Genomic DNA, 21717 nt, shown 5'->3' on the forward strand with positions numbered 1-21717 from the left:
CAGTCCATGCTCCAGGAAATAAAGCCAGACTGCTCCCTTGAGGGAATGATATTAAAGGCAAAACTGAAATACTTTGGCCACATAATGAGAAGACAGGACACCCTGGAGAAGATGCTGATGCTAGGGAGAGTGGAAGGCAAAAGGAAGAGGGGCCGACCAAGGGCAAGGTGGATGGATGATATTCTAGAGGTGACGGACTCGTCCCTGGGGGAGCTGGGGGTGTTGACGACCGACAGGAAGCTCTGGCGTGGGCTGGTCCATGAAGTCACGAAGAGTTGGAAGCGACTAAACGAATAAACAACAATTATGTTGTCTAAGGATTTTAGGTCTGGAAGTAAAAACCAAGTATTCTCATCCTTGTGCATCATTGAGGCTACCGGGCAGTCCTAAAAAGAACAAGTCTCTCTCTCCCCACCTCAACACTTGAAAAACATTCATTTGACCAATATCTCCTATTTAATTACAATAAACGGTACATATTCTTTTCAGGCCTCTTTTACGTCTATTGGGGAGAATGGTTTTATTGGCTTTTCTTGAAGGAAGGTTTAATAAAGATAAATTCAAAATTCAGAATTTTGCATGTTCTTATTTTTCCAGGACCTTTCATATAGTAATACAAACTTTCCATGAGTTGGTGTTTGAATATCCAGTGAAGTAGTCTCAGGAACACTTTACCATAAGCTCAAATTAGTTCAGCTACATCTGACTTGCAAAATTGAAGTTTGACTTTATTAGTGTGTTTAAGTGTGCTGTACTGAAATTATAGGTTCTTAATCTGCTGGTTTGGGGTTTCCTAGGAAGTGAACAAAATTGTATAATACTTAGTAATCATAGCTAAATTCGTTTTCTGCCAGAAATTAAAGGTATGCTTAAATTCTTTCTAGGCTAAGTCACAAGAATTTCAACAATATAAAACTGGCAGTAGTCTTCGTTTTGCATTGAAAACTAATAAAGTGGGAGGCACTGAGTGGAATTTCATGTCAGTGGAATTGTTCTGTTTGAACAGCATCAAATGGGTTTTGCATTCACTAGTCAGAATGCATTTCTAAGATCTCATTAATTCAGTTCCTAGGGACAAAATTTTCTGAACAGACAGATACAGTTACTGCCCATCTTTCCAGACTGTAGTAGGGAGGAGATTAATATATTTATGAAATAGTTATATATTTCAAAGATTAAAATAAGGCTGAAATCTGTACACTTTCTTAAAAGTAAACCTTTTAAGGCACCATGTGTATACTCTTCTCCATTTCAAGTTAACCACGTAAATAGAACAAACGTCCCCAAAAACTGAATAAATTATTGCTTATAATAGTGTTAAAATAAAATTTTAGCAACGAACTAGAATATGGGACGCGGTGGCGCTGCGGGTTAAACCGCTGAGCTGCCGATCGGAAGGTCGGCGGTTCGAAACCGCGCGGCGGGGTGAGCTCCCGTTGCTCGTCCCAGCTCCTGCTCACCTAGTGGTTCGAAAACATGCAAATGTGAGTAGATCAATAGGTACCGCTTCGGCAGGAAGGTAACGGCGTTCCGAGTCGTCATGCTGGCCAGATGACCCGGAAGTGTCTATGACAACGCCGGCTCTAAGGCTTAGAAATGGAGATGAGCACCGCCCCCTAGAGTCGGATTCGACTGGACTTTACGTCAAGGGAAACCTTTACCTTTAGAATATGTAGTTAAATCAGTAACAGGTTCACAGAGCAATACTAATAGAAAATTTTGTCTCATCAGTAATTCCATATACTGAAACAAAAATATGAACCAGTAGTTTTTGAAATATCTATTGTATAACCATTGTATAATCAGCATTCCTCAAGCTTCTTTTTTTACTTTTATCCTAGTGAATTGATTCTAGCTTTCTCCCAATCTTCAGTCGTGCAAAGTAAAACTGTATCTCTACCTCTGTTCTTAAATTGCATAATTATCTTGTGTGATGTAGCATAGACTTACATGCTTGCAGTTAGACACACAATTAAGTATTTTTGCATATAGAAGCATAGATTTTATTATTTAAGTAATATATTGGTTGTTTAAAATGAATTAAAATTCTAATTGATTTGAACTAGAGATAACATATTATTCTGATTTAACACACAATTCCTGTTCTTTGTCTTTGTCAGGATTTCTGATTTGCAAAGATGTCCTAATAGGCCATAGAAGGCCTACTGCAATTCATTTAAAAATGTTGATCATACAGCTGGTTTTAAAACCTCATCAGAACTTTATCAGATCCACAGATCTGGCTGCACTTTTGCAGCGAGCAGTATGGCATATTTATTAGGACAGTGTAGCACAAAATGAGTCCGTTTTGGTTTTATGAGCCTTCTACCTCAGATGATTGGAGAAACAATGAAATGGGGCCCTGGTAGCTTTACTAAGGGGTTAAAAATAACCAAAACCCCAGCAGAAATTTAGATAGATTAGGAAATTATGATTATTTCTGCCAGAATAAGTTCTGTGTGTCAGGCAAATGTTATAACAGCTGTGCTAGTGAAGGACCATTGCTAACAGTATCTGCAGCAGAAATTACATTGCTACAGGATGGCTACCACTGACAGAGTGAAGAAGCATTCCTGCTTTGGTGTAGCAGCCAATCAAAGTGCAAAGGTTTGGACAGAAAAAAGTAAAGCTGGACAATAGCAATTTGAGCCAGCACAAATCAGCATATTTTCATCTCTGAGCAGGAAAACATGGATAAGGGTTGTATTAATAGTGGACTGGGGGTGAATAGAAAATGGCAACCTCTATTCCTGACTTCCAGAAACAGTTGACAAGCTCGTACTCCTTATTTATATTATATTATATTATATTAAGAATTTTACATAAAGTAAAAGACAGAGCTAAAGAAAAAGGAAGTGCAAGAAAACAAAAGGAAAAAAACCTAAAGTTATGAAATATAATGACTTCTGACCTTCTGTTCAACAGATAATTACGATCTTATAATCCGTCCTCCCTCTTAGATGTTATAAAAGTCCCTTCAGCCCCTCATTTAGTCCACATCGTTTTTAGTCTTCAGACCCCATAAATTATCATATCACTTTTTTCTTCTTTCAGCAAAAACTCCATATATGGTTTCCCATCTTTCAGAAAAGGTTTTGTTGCTTTTTCTCTGACCAAACAGGTCAGCTTTGTCATATCTGCAAATTCTGACATTTTCACAGTCCATTCCTCCACTGTGGGAATTTAATTGTCCTTTCATTGTTGTGCATACAAGTCCATACTCAGCCTGGCAGTGCAGATACACCCTGAGTTCCCTTAGCTTTCTAGTTCTTTCCTTTTGTGGAAATGGTCAGATATTCTAACAGAACAATAACAATGGAAAGTACTGCTTTTGTGGGAAATAGATGCTGTTTTGGTTTTTACAAGACATCACATGAATTTTGAAAGAATTTCATTATTTCAAAAAGTGGACACTAGAGGGGATGAAAGATTTTAGGTAGAGGAAAGATATACAGGTCTGCAAGATGGTGCAAAACATTATGACAATAAAAATAGTGAAGGAGACTTTTGAAATGGAATCAGAAAATAGTAGCTACAATATCAACAATGTCAGTAATGATGTTTGCTTCTATGGATTGACTATGTCCAAAAGGTATTGAAGAAATATCAGATGTGTAACAAATTTTATTTGACAAGATAGAGATGGTATAGAAAGTGGATTTACAACTGACAGGCCAAGAGAATAACGTGGAAAAGGATATTTCACTCGATCTACAAAAGAAACTGCCTGAGGTTTTAAAATTTAAAAGGGAAATACAAATGACAAACCAAGGGAGTGACCTGGATAATTTTTTCCTACTGGATTTACAAAAGAGGCTTCTTAAAGCCTTGAAGAATTCTGTGGGATGGGACAAAGAAGAAATGAAGAGAAATCAAATCCTATGACAATATTTGAACGAAATAAGGATTAAGACTGTTAGAAGTAAAGGGAAGGAATATAGAGTTGACTTATTTGATCAAGATTAAAACAAGATATGATGTTATTTCTGCCTACCCTTTATGGACTTTCTGCTGACACCAGAACTGAAAATATGATGTTTTATGGATTTGTTTATAGATAAGGGATGGATATGGGGTGAAGAGATAAATGTTTGTAACCTTAGAGGGGGTGAAGAGTCACGAAATTTGTTTATACTTGTGATGAAAGTTGGAAATCACTTCTTTATATATTTCTTTTCTCTTTAAATTTGTATTCTAATTATCTATAACAATGATTAAGAAATATTTCATATCTGAAAGCCACATATATTTTGATTTTTCTATTTCACATTTTTTTAATGTCCAGAGTCTTCATACAAGATGCAAATGCATTTGACCTATGTCTGGACATATATAATGGAGGAACATACTTTTCTTCTGGGCTGATAATTTCAAAGATTAACATAAAATAATTAGTTAGAGGTCAACTCAATACTTTTCAAACTAATGATGGACATTAATTAAAAACAAAACCATTCTGTTCTGCTTTATCAAATGTAATACAAACATATAAATGATATCAATAATGATGATATTCAGAATAACAAATCTGAAACAAGAATCTTAAATCATAATTTGATTCATATTCCCTATGAAAAGGAATGTATATTTTCCAAATCTTTGAATGATTATAGTTCTGGGATCAGAATAATCATTAAGAAATGAAATAAGAGAGATGTATTTGTCCTAATGACTAATATGCCTAATTTGGAAACAGCAATGTATAACATTTTAAGAAATTTATTTTTGGTGTTGAGTCTTCTCTTTACCGTCTGATCTAATCAGAACTGACTCTGACAATCTCACATCAGAGTTTCTGCCATGCCTTTGCTGACCATGCAGATCCCAGGAAGAAAAGCTATGCAGATTGGTAAACACAATCTCTGTCTGTTAAACACCAATTTAACTTTTTTTAATTAAATGTGATTGCAGTTTTTTACATTTGAGATAACTCTTGGAATGTTTAAAACAGGATGTTTTCAAAATCATTGTAGGAGTACTGTAAAACACTTAAATGTTCACTTTGAGAATTCTGTTCAGTAAGGCGTCTACCATATTTAATTTTCATTGACACTGCAGAGGGAATGTACGAGAATGACCCTTCTCCTGTCTTCCAGGGAAGCTTCAGGCAATGTATGTATTCTCAGAAATCAGTGCTACTTTTTTAAATTAATATATTTGTAGACAATAAGTTAGTGTTAAATGCTTCCTTTGCACAAAAGATGATAAACTAATTGTAGAAGTTTCTGGCCTGGAAATCCCAAAAACCAAGTTTCCCCCAGTAAAAATGTATTTTCTGAAAATCACATTATGTCTAAAGAACATAGGTTGCTTATTTCAATCTTTTCCTTAAGCTAAAATTGCTCTCCCTGCTTTCAGCATCACAGTCTAAAATGGGATAAAAAGAATGGAACAATAATTAATATAGTATAAAAAGGTTTAGTAGGACTATTGCAGATTAATGAATTGAATAAAAAGAAATAAGGAAAGAAGTGAAGTTTAAAATTGTGCCAGTAATTGGTCCTCAGAGTACAGGTTGCAAAATAAACATCATTAAATGCAATTTGCAGCATGTAATCATAGCTAAATCCAGGTTGCTACTATATGTTGTGCTTCCTGCAAACAAGGGCTGTTGAAAGGGGTGAGGAGAACATCCACATCCTTTTCATACACATGTGGGCGGCAACACTTGACCATAATGTGCTGGCTGCTATCGTGCAGTAGGTTTTATATCCTGTTTTCTGAGCAAAAAATATAAAATGCTCCCTTTCCGAGCTTTTTCATCCTATGCAACAGATGCATTATCATCTAAACTACATAATAAGACACAGGCCAAAATATAAAGCCACTGAAAGAAGCTGTACAAGATTGGAAATCATGGAGAGAGTTGGCTTGTGGAATTGCCAAGGGTCAGATACGACTGAATGGATGATTCGATTCGGTTCAACCTAATCTTCATTTTCCATTGCCTGCCCTCATAACTGTGTGGGATGTAGTTTTGTTTTGATGCCAAGGAGTGTGAACAGTTTTGCTGACACTTCCCAATGGAGCTTTCTTCCACCACCTGCTTTCTGCAGTGCAGGTGCTCTGAAAAAGTCTTGTGGAGAATAAAAGTTTCTCCTTACCTTGCTGTGAGAAGTGACAGGAAGGAAGAGTTGAGCTTGCATGACTAGCACGGCTTTCACCTTGTGGGAGTAGTTTTATATCTTGTCCAGTACCAATAAGTTTTAAAATATTAGACTAAAAGACAAGGCATAATTAATTGAGTGCAAACATGCTTTAAACAGAGAATGATTACATCTTGGATATTTCCTATTAAAGGCTCATAAATAGCATTGCACAGGTAGAATCTTGCATAAATCACTGCATGACATGTGATCTACCAATCTTAGCTTGATAGATCAGTGGTCTGTTGTTTATATTTCCTAATAGAGAAAGGATGGTGATGGTTAGTATAACGAAGGTCTAGGATCTAAAAAGCAAAAGAAGTAGATGAATGACACACCTTCACTGAAGAAAGTGGGACATCAAAAAGGAGAGATTAAATAGAGTTGTATTACTGAGATGCTGAAAATAACAATGGCCCCCGTAACAACATCCCATTCAAAGTTTGTTGCCTCTTTTTCATGGAAACATAAATTGGATATGTGAGATTCTCACTGGAGCAGAAGGAAGGAGGCAGCCACAGCACCAGATGGGAAAATGGGCACCAGTAATTATGACTAAGAAGCAGTGAACATCAGGGAATCTAGATGTTTTCTGACTCATGTTGCTGGCTTGTAGCAACTTTTCCTAGACTGTCCACAGTTTTCAAATGTCCAGTTAGAATAAATTTCAGAAAGAGACAAAGGAAAGGATAGGATGATGATGGCAAAGCAGAAGCCTGAACTCTACTTAACAGGATCAAATGGCCAGAAGGGCTCATTGCTGGAGTAGAAGTTTTGAGTGTGAGATGGAATTACTGTTTAGCAGTCAGTAAAAACAGACAGACAGGGATAACCTCTTCAGTCCAACAAGCTACAGGGCTCAGCAAGGTTTAGTGAAAAGTGATAATCACTGTATCTTCCTTAAACTGTTGGAATGAACTAGCCTAAGGTTAGTCCTATGTGTTAGGGAGTAGGACCTTCAAACTACGTTGTTTGTTTGTATTTATTTTTGAGGCTTCACACACAATCACAAAGGAATTTCTACATGAAGTCTTGAAAAAAAATATTGAATTGACAAAACTTCATGTTTCTCCAAACATGCATTCACAGTTGATCATGTTGGTCACCATTTATATATGTAAAATAAATACTCCCTGGCATTTGTCCATACATGTTTACTTATGGGATATCTGAATACAGTACCAGCAAGTAAGCCATAATTTGTTGCATGTGTATTTACATGCACATATGAACATGTGTGCACGTAAATCTATTTAATCTATTATAAAATCTATTTAATCTAGGTAGAATTACTTTTGAGAGAATTTGCATAGGATTAAATTCCAAAATGGAATCAGATTCCATTGCAGGATTGCTACAAACAATTTTAGTTCAGTTTTTATCTAGACCTTTATTTCAAGAAATAATTCACAATTATGTAACCAGATTCTTTTCAAATTAGCATTCTATTGAACAATAGCATTTTAATTCAGGTATGCAAGATTTTCCATTCTTAACAAGCTGAAATAACAGTACAATGAAAGAGTACATTTCATATTTTGAAATGCTTTTACTGTTTTGGCTTGACACTTCCAAGTTTGTGCTGTAAAGGTGTAACAGTAATGTTTTGTGCTAGCATCATTATCTGGTAGTACCATTTTATTAAATGAACCTGAAAAATAAATTAGGATGTTTTGATCTATACTGCTGAAATGATCTCATAAGTGCTGTATGAAGTTTTATGGAAATTCTATTAAGTTGTGATATACCTTGTGTTGATGTTTATTGAAAATTCTAACTTTTAGTCATTTACTAAAGCAAAACTTTAATGCACTCTTTTGTAGCTGTAGTATTTAAATAGCAAACTAATGATTCCTATGTTAAATCCACAGGGAAATTACACATATTATCAATAGATTGAATCTTAAAACTCAGCCTGTTGGGTGCTCATACCATGTGGGGTGTATTAACTACTATAATTAGTGCTAATTACATTGTGTTGTTCCTAACCATCTTCAGAGAATTATTTCATAAAGGGACTTGTGGACTAATGTATAAGAATTAATATGCTTATACTGTATATGTACAGTATATATAAGTTACATTTTAAGTATTCAGAGTGGCACAAATAGATTTGGAGGGTAGAGGGTACACGGGCAGGAATAAAGGTCCCATTGGTGCCTTCCAGATAATGGTGCAAGCAGTGGGGTGACACTTATCAGTCCCATAATATTGTCACCAAGGGTTAGCAGTCAAGATATATTTTTGTTTTGGTAGTGGTGTTTTATTGTTGAATAGAGAAATACTGTTACAGCTGGGCAAAGACAATTTCAAAAGTACTAGTATATTCCCACCTTCCATTTTAAAGAGCAGCCTTTGCTCATGCCAGTGGGGATTTCTGCAGTGTGTTCTCTTCCAGCTGCTAGATTCCCATGAGACCAATGTGCTGGCTCTCATGGTTAGAAAAAGGTGCTGAAATGCAGAATGGCCGGTATGCCAGCATTCAGGTCATTTGGGTTTGAACGGCAACTGAGGTTTGCTGCTACTGGCAAGCAAGAAGATTTTGATAGTTTTCAGCTTGTGTTTGTGTGGGTATATTTTATAAGAATAGAATCAGGTGACTGAAATGATATATACTGTATACCCTGGCAATCAATCAATCAATAAATTCACAAATACTCTAAGCATGCAATAATACATGAAGCATAGGGGTGTGAGAACCCTAACAATTGATTTTCTGTTCTTTTTGTAAAGTGGGGAATGGCAGGCTGCTAGAACCTGAGGTAGTAGGACATGGCATTCAGTTACTGGCCAGCTTGAACTGATAGCCAGCAAGCAGTGATGGCTGACCACTGGCTATGCTCAATTATTGGCCAAAGAGGCAGAGTGCTGATGCCTGGTTTCTCTATGAACTCTTGAACCGGAAACATTTAGACATGACTTCGTTCATAATCTTGATATCTGAGTATATCTGCAAGTAGCCCAAACAGCCTGGATCAAACTTGGTTCACTTTAAACAAGGCTGAGAAGGTCTGGGAAGTACAAAGACTGTTTGGCTGGAATATCTGGTTGTAGGGGTAGAAGTTGCTTGCATATTGTTGCATATAATCCACCGAGTTTAATATTATAACAGTATAGTCAAAATAGTTATTTGACAGACTGATTATAGAGAGTATATTCATCAAAAATAATGAATTGAGCATACTATTAAAAATAGGATAATCATAATTTTGGAGTAATCCTCTTAAAACTGTCACAGTAAATTCAGTTCTGCTTTTTTAATTTAGTGTAGGTTAATGAGGAAGCCCTACTCACTAGGTTAATCTGTACAAGTGTTAATTTACTAGTCTGCCAAAAACATATATCGTAGGAGTTGATAGAAATAGTGCGACTGTATTACATAATCAATGGAACTTTTCTTAGCCATGTCAGTTCTAGTAGTATCTGTAAGAGAAAACATCTGGAAACGACACACATATGAAAAGGCAAGGCTTTGATCATATGAATGAGGCCACCATCTTGACTTTTTTTGACTCCCCTCTGTGGAAACTTCTGCTTGCTTATCAGTGTATATAACGATGACAGTGAGTTTTACAAGCTGTTATATAAAGGTTTTAATGATCACCTTAAAACTCATAACTTTTGTATGAAATGACATATAAAACAAAATCTGCCCAGTCTACTACTCTGCAACAATTGCCTTGTGGGGAAATTCAAAGTATGAACTGCTTTTTACTCCTGTTCTGGAGAAATAGCAAAGTAATTTCTTTCAGCACAAGGAGTTGTGCGGTTGTGTCTGCCTGGGGTGCTCTTCTTCATGGCTGATGCAGGCAATGAATTTTGTACCATCTTTGACTACTATTTTTGCACGCAGAAGGAAATGCCCATAAAATCTTCCATGTGTGGATAGCTTCTAGTTAGTTAAAGGGCATATAATTCACTATTTCAGTTTTGTATTTAAATTGATTAATTTAAAATAACATTTAAACATCTAAATCTATGTAATGCCTAGTCCTTTGCTCACAATTTACACTTCCAGGCTTGTTATCTTTACTTCACATATATTCAAAGTGTGATTTTTTTTTCTACTAGACTTTAAACAATTATAATAATGTCATTTAATTTATTACTTGTGAAACATTGAACTACTACCCCATTCCAATTAAAAATGTATAAATTGCCTAGATCTAGGTAATCATTTCACCCATCCAGTTCATCGTTCCTAATCAGAAAATGAGAAAAATTTGCTGTACCGTACTTTCTGAAACATGTAAGCATGACGGCATGTAATTGGAAAAATAGGATGACCAATCATATGTTATTAATGAATATAGTTTAATTTTACTGTTTTCATTTTAAGTTTACAATGTTTTGTACCCCTAGGTATGGCAAAAACTGCCTCATTCAATTTGAAGATTTTGCTAACCAAAATGCATTCCGTCTTCTGAATAAATATCGCAACTTGTACTGCACTTTCAATGATGACATTCAAGGTAACGAAATATTTCTAAGATACTGTTTAGTAGAGGACAGTACTGACTTAATAGTTTAATATCTGTAAAAGACCATGTGTCAAGAACTGACACTCCTTATACCATTAGGTAATGCTTGAAGATTAACATGATGATTGGGGTAATGCGCACAAGCCCTTTGTTGATTTGCTGTGGTGATCTGAAGAGACCCGCTGGACGATCTTTGCTGTGCCACTCCTGTCCCATTATCACATTTTAGGTCCCCTGAGAGTGGACCAGAGGTGTTTCCCTGGCTTATCTGTCATGATGATGGCATCTCCTGGCTTTCAGCAAACCTCCTTTGGTAGTTGAATACACTTCTTGCATGTGCGTGCAATAATTATTGGCTGTCAACTCTGCTAATTCCTTTTTTTTGGAGACTAAAGATGAACAGACTTGATAAAACACTATATTATTAGGCACATTTACCTACACAGGTTAAAATAGTGCAAGCAATGGTATTTCCTGTGACACTCCATGAAAGCGGAAGTTGGACCTTGAAGAAGCAGGATAGGAAGAGTATTGATGCTTTTGAACTTTGGTGTTGGAGAAGACTCTTTTTTTTAAATATAATTTTATTGAAAGTTTTAAAAACAAGAGTAAAGCTTAATACAAACTATATAGTGTCCATACAGACTGCATTATGGCTGGGAGACCTGAATAACCTGATTAGGGACAGATTGTCATGGAGAAAATTTATCTATGTAATCACTAAGAGTCAATGTCAACTTGATGGCTAATAATAATAATAATAATGCACATTACATTTTTATCAGCTGGCATCAGTAGTAGCAGGAGTATGTAAATATTGCATGTGAGGGCTACAAGATTTGGTTTTATTTATTATTTATTCAAATTTTGCTACCGCCCATCTCCCCCAAAAGAGGGACTCTGGGCAGTTTACAATAAAATTAAAACTATAATAATAAACAATTAAAATCCTATAAAAATAAAACAATTTACAAATATAAAATACAATATAAATAAGTGTAAAATCCAAGAGGCTAGAAAATTCTAATCAGGTGGGAGGGGCTCTAAGGTGCAAGCCATCCCCATGAATGGCTGCCCACCTTCCCACCCCACATGAGATGGCAGAACCAAGTTTTCAGGGCCCTCCTGAAGGTCGGAAGCGAAGGGACCTGCCTCACCTCTGGGGACAAGATGTTCCAAAGGGCTACTGCAGAGAAGGTCCACTTCCTGGACCCCACGAGATGAAGTTCTCTTACAGACGGGGCCTGTCACATGCCCTCTCTGCCGTTTTTCAGGAATTTTTCAGGAATTTGGAAACAAAATTGCTTGGCCTATGTTTATGTTAAGCTTACTGCATATTATTTACAAACTTCATATTAAATCATCTGGATTTTGGAATCATAGTTAAAAATATTCTGCAGATAGCAATTTAGGTTTGCCTGCTGATTTTTTTAAAAGATATCTCCTATGTTTCATAGCTGAGTTTTGGTATTTCTGCTTTACTATGCATCCGTATTATAAAACTACCTTATGGTTACTTCCAGATAAGCAAATATTGACGATTGTCAGTCCCAAGCTGTTGTTCAAATATTCCATCTTTCTCTCCTTAACAGATTTTCTAGGTTAACAAAAACAGAGAAGAAACAGTGAGGAAACAGGAAGTTTTCAAATGGGAAGCAGTGTTTGAAACATGTAAAATAAATCAGGGTATTAGTACAATAAAAGCCTCATCTGGAGGCATCAGTAGAGAACAGTATGTCCTGCCCATGACACCAAGAGCTTTGTTGATTGAATACATCCATCGTAAAATGTTAATAATTCAGTCTCTCAGTGGAGTGACAAACTATTTTTTCTATTTGTTTTACCCAAAGGTTTTAATTTAGCTATTTCAAAATAATTACTTTAATGAAAGTTAAGCTATACCAGATACAAAATGTGTCACTTGGTCAAAAAAAAAAAAAAGGTAGGGGAGATTTTGATTGGGATTGCAGTGAGGAGAATCTTTTTATGTATGTATGTATGTATCAAATTTCGTCACCGCCTATCTCCCTCAAAAGAGGGACTCTGGGCAGTTTACAGTAAATTTACAGAATCTAGTAAAAATGCCACTGTCATGCTAAAGTTTTTACTTTAAAAAACTAATAGCTTGCTCTTGCCTTAAATTTAAGAAGAAATCCCAATTATTTTTTAGTTTTGGTTAGTGACATATCTAGAATGACCCCAAGAGGATTCTAGCTTATCTGTCCTTGGGATTCTGCATTCAAAAATAAAATTCTTAATGACATCAAGGAAGTGCTATATTTCAATTTCTAGGTGAAAATGCAAAGGATCAGCAAGCTCTGGTAATAAATGTCAAGGAGCACAGTGAAAAAATGGAGCTAAAGTTAAATATAAAGAAGACCAAACTAATGACAACAGTTGCAATGACCAGTCTTAGAACTGACACTACAAATATTGAAATAGTGGACAGCTTCTGCCCTTTAGGATCAACCATCAGCAGTAAAGAAACAAGCAGTCAAGAAATACAGTGCATATTAGCACTTGGTAGAAAAGATATTCAAATACCATGGTGCCATGACAAAGATCAGAGTGGTGTAGGCAATGGTCTTCCCTGTGACACTGCATGGAAGCAAAAATTGGACTTTGAAGAAGCAGGATAAAAAGAGTATTGATGCTTTTGAACTTTGGAGTTGGAGAAGACTTCTGAGAATACCATGAACAGCCAAGAAAAAAACCCAAGTCAACCTAGACTTCTCACACAAGGCACAAATAACCAGGCTCAAATTATTCTACTTCAGACATATTATATGAAGATCTTGCTCTCTGGAGAAGGCTCTAATGCTGGGAAAGGTGGAAGGGAAGAGAAAAAGATGATGACCAGCAGCATGGTGGATGGACTCAGTTACAGTGGTGATGTGTACCTGGAGAACAGGTTAGGGATAGATCATCATGGAGCAAGTCTGTCTATGCAGTTGCTAAGAGTCGACACCAATTTGATGGCACATAATCAGTCAATCATCTTGTCATAACTGCTTAACATTTCCTAAATATATACATGTGAGGAACTTGTACTCCTAAACCTCATTAAGTCCAGACGTATATTGGAGATCCCAAAGCCCTCCCAAGCTCGTTTGTTGTTTGTTTGTTTAGTCGCTTCCGACTCTTCGTGACTTCATGGACCAGCCCATGCCAGAGCTTCCTGTCGGTCGTCAACACCCCCAGCTCTGCCAGGGACGAGTCCGTCACCTCTAGAATATCATCCATCCATCTTGCCCTTGGTCGGCCCCTCTTCCTTTTGCCTTCCACTCTCCCTAGCATCAGCATCTTCTCCAGGGTGTCCTGTCTTCTCATTATGTGGCCAAAGTATTTCTGTTTTGCCTTTAATATCATTCCGTCAAGTGAGCAGTCTGGCTTTATTTCCTGGAGGATGGACTGGTTTGATCTTCTGGCAGTCCAAGGCACTCTCAGAATTTTCCTCCAACACCACAGTTCCAAACCATCTATCTTCCTCCTCTCAGCCTTCCTTATGGTCCAGCTCTCGCAGCCATATGTTACTACAGGGAGCACCATTGCTTTAACTATGCGGAGCTTTGTTGTCAGCGTGATGTCTCTGCTCTTAACTATTTTATCGAGATTTGTCATTGTTCTTCTCCCAAGGATTAAGCGTCTTCTGATTTCCTGACTGCAGTCAGCATCTGCAGTAATCTTTGCACCTAGAAATACAAAGTCTTTCACTGCTTCTACATTTTCTCCCTCTATTTGCCAGTTCTCGATCAAGCTGGTTGCCATAATCTTGGTCTTTTTGAGGTTTAGCTGCAAGCCAGCTTTTGCACTTTCTTCTTTCACCTTCATCATAAGGCTCCTCAGTTCCTCTTCGCTTTCAGCCATCAAAGTGGTATCATCTGCATATCTGAGATTGTTAATGTTTCTTCCAGCGATTTTAACTCCAGTCTTGGATTCCTCAAGCCCAGCATGTCACATGATGTGTTCTGCATACAAGTTGAATAGGTAGGATGAGAGTATACAGCCCTGCCGTACTCCTTTCCCAATCTTAAACCAGTCCGTTGTTCCGTGGTCTGTTCTTACTGTTGCTACTTGGTCGTTATACAGATTCTTCAGGAGGCAGACAAGATGACTTGGTATCCCCGTACCACTAAAAACTTGCCACAATTTGTTATGGTCCACACAGTCAAAGGCTTTAGAATAGTCAAGAAAACAGAAATAGATGTTTTTCTGAAACTCCCTGACTTTTTCCATTATCCAGCGGATATTGGCAATTTGGTCCCTAGTTCCTCTGCCTTTTCTAAACCCAGCTTGTACATCTGGCAATTCTCGCTCCATGAATTGCTGAAGTCTACCTTGCAGGATCTTGAGCATTACCTTACTGGCATGTGAAATGAGTGCCACTGTTCGATAGTTTGAACATTCTTTAGTGTTTCCCTTTTTTTGGTATGGGGATATAAGTTGACTTTTTCCAGTCTGATGGCCATTCTTGTGTTTTCCAAATTTGCTGGCATATAGCATGCATTACCTTGACAGCATCACCTTGCAAGATTTTGAACAGTTCAGCTGGGATGCCATCGTCTCCTGCTGCCTTGTTATTAGCAATGCTTCTTAAGGCCCATTCAACTTCACTCTTCAGGATGTCTGGCTCTAGCTCACTGACCACACCGTCAAAGCTATCCCCGATATTGTTATCCTTCCTATACAGGTCTTCTGTATATTCTTGCCACCTTTTCTTGATCTCTTCTTCTTCTGTTAGGTCCTTGCCATCTTTGTTTTTGATCATACCCATTTTTGCCTGGAATTTACCTCCGATGTTTCTAATTTTCTGGAAGAGGTCTCTTGTCCTTCCTATTCTATTGTCTTCTTCCACTTCTGCGCATTGCTTGTTTAAAAATAATTCCTTATATCCTCCCAAGCTCACAGCACTGAAATTCTGCAGCAAAATGGCAATCTTCAGTGCATAGTGTTTGACACTTTATGATAGCCTTTCCTTGTTTTGTTCAAATTCTCTAGTATTAAATAAACTAGGGTTGTGATCAGCAGCTTCATTTCTTCACATCTTCCCTGATTTTCTTAATACATTGTGTATTCGAATACTTTCTTTTATGGACAATTTTCATATTTTCCATTCATATATACTGTATATGAATGGAATCGTTACATTACTGGCCATACACTATCCCCACAAGGAACACAATTCACTTATATATCATATAAGTGAATTGTGTTCCTTGTGGGGTTAGTGTATGGCCAGTAATGTATGATTGTAATACACCTATCATTTGATGCAGTACAATCAGGATCAGGGGAGAAGGTGAAAGCTTACTTGAAAAGGAGTAGCATTCAATTATAGGCAACTTCACCTTTTAATTTGTCATTCAGATGTGTTTCCCCCACTGTTTTTACCCTAAGATATTGCATCATAATAGAATTACTACTGTTTTCTGTGTTTAATTGTTTCCTAATTGTTTCTTCTATACAGCTTTCCACTAGCTCTATTGATTAGCAATTTTTTGTATGCTCTGGTCTTTTCCTCCCATTACAATAATTCTCTAATAAGTGTAAGGCGACTGCCACTCTTGGTGTGCATTCAGGAGCCGCCTCCTGATTTCAGGGGTGGTGGCAACCTTGATTTAAAATGAATCTGTAACAGAAAGCATAACATATGCTTTGGATTCCTGCACTGAGCAGGGGGTTGGACACCACAGCCTAAATGACCTTTTCAGTTCTGTGCTTCCGCACAATCCTGTTTCACGTTGATGTGCTATGCTAAAATGATGTAACTTTCCTGGGATTTTTTGGGGGGTGGGGAGGACCTAATGACTACTTGTGTGTTTCAGCTTAAAAACAGAAGAGAAAAAAGCCACCAAGGAAAAATTCTGTTTTTAAAGTTCACCCAAAAAGATGGGTGGTTGGTTATCACTAGAGGTGAGCCATTACTTCAATTTAATAGAATTATCTATTATTTTATTCTGTCTCAGGAACAGCATCGGTGGCTGTTGCAGGTCTCCTTGCTGCGCTCCAGATTACTGAAAATAAACTGTCTGATCATACAGTAGTCTTTCAGGGAGCTGGAGAGGTTTGTTCATCTGTTGTTCTTTTTTCATTTCTATGCTACCTTTCTAGCAAAAGGTGGGTATTATAATATATTACTTGTCCAGGTATGTATGTATGTATGTATGTATGTATGTATGTATGTATGTATTTATTTGTCTGTTTGTTTGTCTGTTTGTCTGTTTGTCTATTTATTGATCTGCTGCTGCTGCTGCTGCCTGGGGACAACAGTTAGAATTGTATGGTTGCAGGGTTCCAATTGACAAGATGGTAGCCAGAGCATTCCAATGCAAGCCCCGCCCCGTCTGATGTCACTGTGCATGATAAATGGGTGGGGCTTACATTGTAAGGCTCCAACTCCAAACTTGCTGTTTTTGACACCCCCACCCCCCCATCCCCATGGGTGCTGCTTGCTGGGCAGATATATTTGTAGTAAGTCAGCTCAGCCAGATTGAATCCAGCCGTCTTTCTGAAACGAATGAAGTCTGTGGCTAGTCAGTACCTAGATAGAAATCTTATTTGCATTCCATGCAGACAAGATATAAAATATAAATATGTTAAAATACAACAGTGCAAAGAGTCTAAATGGCTTGAAATGCATTTGTACCCATATCAGTGTAGGTCATTTGTTATTGGGACAACAATTAGATCCTCAGCACATTATTTTAAAAAAAAACAACTTCAGTTTAAATGTTTAGATGGTGAGTTCCCCCACCACTACAGAGGAGTTTGTATTAACATTTTGAATTCCCGTTGAGCTGAAATTTCAGTGTGTGCACAGAAGGAAAAATCCCAGTCCAGCCGTAGAACCATATATTTGTGCTTTTAGTAGCTACTGTTTGAGTAGCTTTGAGTTTTCATGTCAGGAAACTGAAGGACTCCTTTGTTACTTTGAAAGTCAAATTTTGCAATATACAATATAATCCTCAATATAAAGTAAACTTTCTACATATCAGAAGTACCCTGTCCTGTTGTCCTTTTTCCCCTTTTAGTAATTTTGTTGTGAATAAACTGTGCATAAGAGATGAAAACAACAGGCCCTATAGCATCATGGTTAGGTTTTCAGACTAGGACCAGGAAGAGCCAGGTTCAAATCCGAATTCAAATATGGATATCATCAGGTGCCTTTTAGCCCAAATTCCCTTGCTGGGCTGGTGTTGAGAAGCAAATGAAAAGTGACCCCTTGTATAGTGCCTTAAGCTCCTAAAAAATGCAGGATATAAATGTAAAAAGTAATTAGTGATGGGGGACTTGCTTCCTTTGAACCTCATTGTTTATATGCAGATGTAGAAGTTATGTCTGATTAACGAATAAACAAGGAGCTTTTTCTTCATTGTTTGTGAGACCTGGGGCATGAGATGTTTTATGTATATTTTGAAACTGTCAGAGTCAGAATGTATCAAGCTGTACAAAAATAACAGTAAAACTTTTTGCCAAATGATTCTTATTGAGGTTATTAAAAAAAAAACCCAGTGTCAGCATTTGTAGATGTTCCAAGCACATATAAAAATAGGTGCAGATGTTAACTCAGAATTAATGTATTGTTTAGTCTAGGTTATTTAAAGAATTCCTTTCAATTCTGAAGTAAAAACTCATAGTGTAATGATCCTAAAGTCACCTTTTTTCCTAAGGTGAGCAAACAATATATTCATTCTGTGAACTACAAAGAATTAAAGTGGCAAACTCAAGTTCCCAGTGAGAGCACATTTCAAAGGGCATGATAGCCAATTTTAATTGAAATGTATCATTAAGAGTTATTTCATTTTTTAAAAATTGCACAGCCCATGTCCTCCAAACTGAGGGATGTTGGATTTGAAAGCCAAAGAGAGGATCGATAGGCATTTCCTAACCTTAACAAGCAGATGGCTTGCTGGTGTAGTGCTAGCTTTCTTTAAGCAGTTCACCTCTTGTTGATCTCCGTAATCTGGAGTAGGAAGGGGAAAAGCTCAGCCGGAGGATATTATGGAGATTGTGTGTAAGCACTGCCAGAAAGATGGGTTAGTCCTGTAGCTTGTTTTAGTAAAGCACTGTGAAAAATAAAAAATGAAGGCATCTATATATTCCAGCAGTGATTATTGTTGTCTCTAATGGGTATATGTGCTTTGTACAAAAATGCAAACATAGCAACTTAGAAGTGGTGCATAAGCACTTAGAAATAAATATGTTTGCATATGTATAAATATATGTGTACGTGGGAAGAACTGAACTGATTTCTATTTTGTGTCTGTGTGAGTGTGTGTGTGTGTGTGTGAGAGAGAGAGAGATGGATTTCATACTCTATTATCTGTATCAGTGTTTCTCAACCTTGGCAAGTTTAAGATGTGTAGACTGGCTGGGGGAATTTTGGGAGTTGAAGTGTACACATCTTGCCAAAGTTGAGAAACACTGATATGTTTACTAATTTTTCCTTTGCTTACTAGGCAGCAATGGGCATAGCCAGTCTTCTCGTTATGGGCATGGAAAAGGAAGGGACACCTAAAAAGGAAGCCATAAAAAAGATCTGGATGGTTGATTCAAAAGGATTAATTGTAAAGGTAATAGCATTTCCCTTTCTGTTACGAATGCACATTATGATTTAAACTTTTCTAGGTATATTGAACAATAATAACTGAAGCAAAGTACACTCAAAGCTAGTATTTCTTTTCCTGTACACTTAGACAAGTAAGGGTTGGATACACAGGATAATAATACTATAATTGATAATGTGGTACGTTCTTTTGAAAGTCTTCTTGGAGAAAATTAGTAAAAACTAAGGAAGTATTTAACCTTCTATCGCAACTTCAGTTTTAAATATCTATACACATGTGTTAAGCATTATGAATCACCTTATGTATGTATGTATGTATGTATGTATGTATTTATTAATTATCTGTTCAACCATGTCTGATTATTGGAGATTGCCTGGACAAGTCCTTGAAGTTTTCGTGGCAGGTTTTTCAGAACTGGTTTGCCATTGCCTCCTTCCTAGGGCTGAGAGAGTGTCTGGCCCAAGTCACCCAGCTGGCTTTGTGCCTAAGGTGGGACTAGAACTCACAATCTCCTGGTTTCTAGCCTGGTGCCTTAACCATTGCACCAAACTGGCTCTCTTATATATGTTTATAGTGAACCTAAAATGGTTTATTAAAATAAGCAAAGAAATGTTGATATAAAAGATAATTTCCTGCTGATATTTTCCTTTATCTATGCCAGACCTCTACATAAACTTCAGCTGTGTTGCCTTATTGCATAGCAATAAGAGCAGAGACCATGTCCTGCATGCTTTGGTTTATTATGATATCAGCAGTGGTTAGACATTCAGAATTGCTCAGAGACTTGACCAGGCATTCTTACTGCATTTCTTCTGTATGCTAGAGCTAAGACAAAAACATGTATATTTCAAATACTAAAATAAAGGGATTTTTAAAGTAATAATTAATGATTAATTCAAATTAACATTTCCATGCTCAAAAGAAAATGTTACCTGATTTGTCTTCTTGCTTACAGTGGGTTGTACTGGAAACAAAACATAAACTTAGAACTCCTCTTGGATTTGCATGCTTCTCTTACAAAGAGAAATGCCAGTTCATACGATTGATCAATGATTTATGTTACTATTACCTGCATGAAAGTGCATATCGTTCATCTGGGATTGTATAGCTGCTAGGTTGAGACAAATGAAACTTTGAGAGGGAGAGATTTTCACATGGCCTTATCAAATTGGAAGATACTTTATTATATACTTGATTTCTGTCAGGAAGATTTTCTTGGTAACTGATATGTGCAAAAGGATTTATTGTAATTACTATTACTCAGGCAAGATTTATATATTCAATATAAATTTTACCAACATCATACTGTCACACAATGGACCTCTAACTATCCATCTATTAGCATCTATAGATCTAAGTATGTTGTTTGCTTATTGTGCTTTTCTCCCTCCCTTTTACAATAGAATTAATAGTACCCTTTCTCTTCCAGATAAGTAGGTTCATGCAACAATGCAGATAAATTGTTGTCCACCAGTTCATTTGTTAATTTTTATGCCTATGCTATGCTAGACAATTTTGAACTGAAGGAGCAGAAAATACAGAATGTATCTGTTTATCTAATTTGTTATCATTCCTCCTCCTCCTAGTATTACTATTACTAAAGAGTAATGGTGTACCAGGATTGGCAGGCCCCACTAACATCACTAACTAGAACACCATTGGATAATATTACAATATAATAGTTCATGGAGTGGGATGATTGAAGAATTTTCCATAAACTGTTATTAACTAATGACCAATAGTGGAAACAAATTCAGACAAATTCTGCAGTGATGAAATAGTGGATCCAATAGAACAAGTAAACCAAAACTACAACAACAACAACTTGTAGTTCCCCCTAAGTATGGTAAGCAGTTATTTATGGTTGATCCTCAGAAAAAAAAATCATAGGTTAAGCTGTGTTAATAACTTGATTGAGGGCATTCAATGAATTTTATGTCAGAGTAGAGATTCAAAGCCAGATCTGACCTATTCAAAATCGACAATCAGTCCTCTTCATCAAACAGACTCATCCGTGTGTGTGATTGTGTCTATATAAAATAACATCTCTTATTTTACTTTTTAAATTATTTCATATTACATGGCAAGGGGATTTAATCAGAATGTACATGAGGCCAGACCTTGGTCTCAGTTTCTCTTTATATATACAGTATATGTGTGTGTTTGTGTGTGTATATATAATTTTTTATTAAGAATTTTGATTATAATAATGAAATCTAATATGAACTACACTTAAAGAAGAGAATAGAGAGAAGGAGTAAAAATGCCAGGAAAAAGAAAGAAAAAAGGAAAAGAGAAGAAAGAGAAAAGTAAGAATATAATAAAAAAGAGAAAAGGAATATATAAAGAAGTGACTTCCAACCTTCATCACAAGTATAAACAGTAACTCTTCACCTTCTCTAAAGTTACAAACATTTGTTTTTTATCCCACATCCCATCTCTTATCTATAAACAAATCCATAAAGCATCATCATTTCAGTCCTGGTGTCAGCAGAAAGCCTATAAAGGGTAGCCAGATGTAGC

General features: G+C 36.7%; 1 protein-coding gene across 1 annotated transcript in view; it reads left to right on the plus strand.

The window, feature by feature from the left end:
* Positions 1-21717, plus strand: part of ME1 (malic enzyme 1) — a 134210-nt gene that overhangs the window by 94187 nt on the left and 18306 nt on the right. The window contains exons 7-9 of the mRNA XM_063312599.1: positions 10509-10618; positions 16594-16691; positions 19087-19200. Of these exons, the coding sequence (XP_063168669.1) occupies positions 10509-10618; positions 16594-16691; positions 19087-19200 (322 nt within the window). The remainder of the gene's footprint in view (positions 1-10508; positions 10619-16593; positions 16692-19086; positions 19201-21717) is intronic.

The sequence above is a fragment of the Candoia aspera genome, chromosome 1 (genome assembly GCF_035149785.1).
Source record: "Candoia aspera isolate rCanAsp1 chromosome 1, rCanAsp1.hap2, whole genome shotgun sequence".
NCBI lineage: Eukaryota > Metazoa > Chordata > Lepidosauria > Squamata > Boidae > Candoia > Candoia aspera.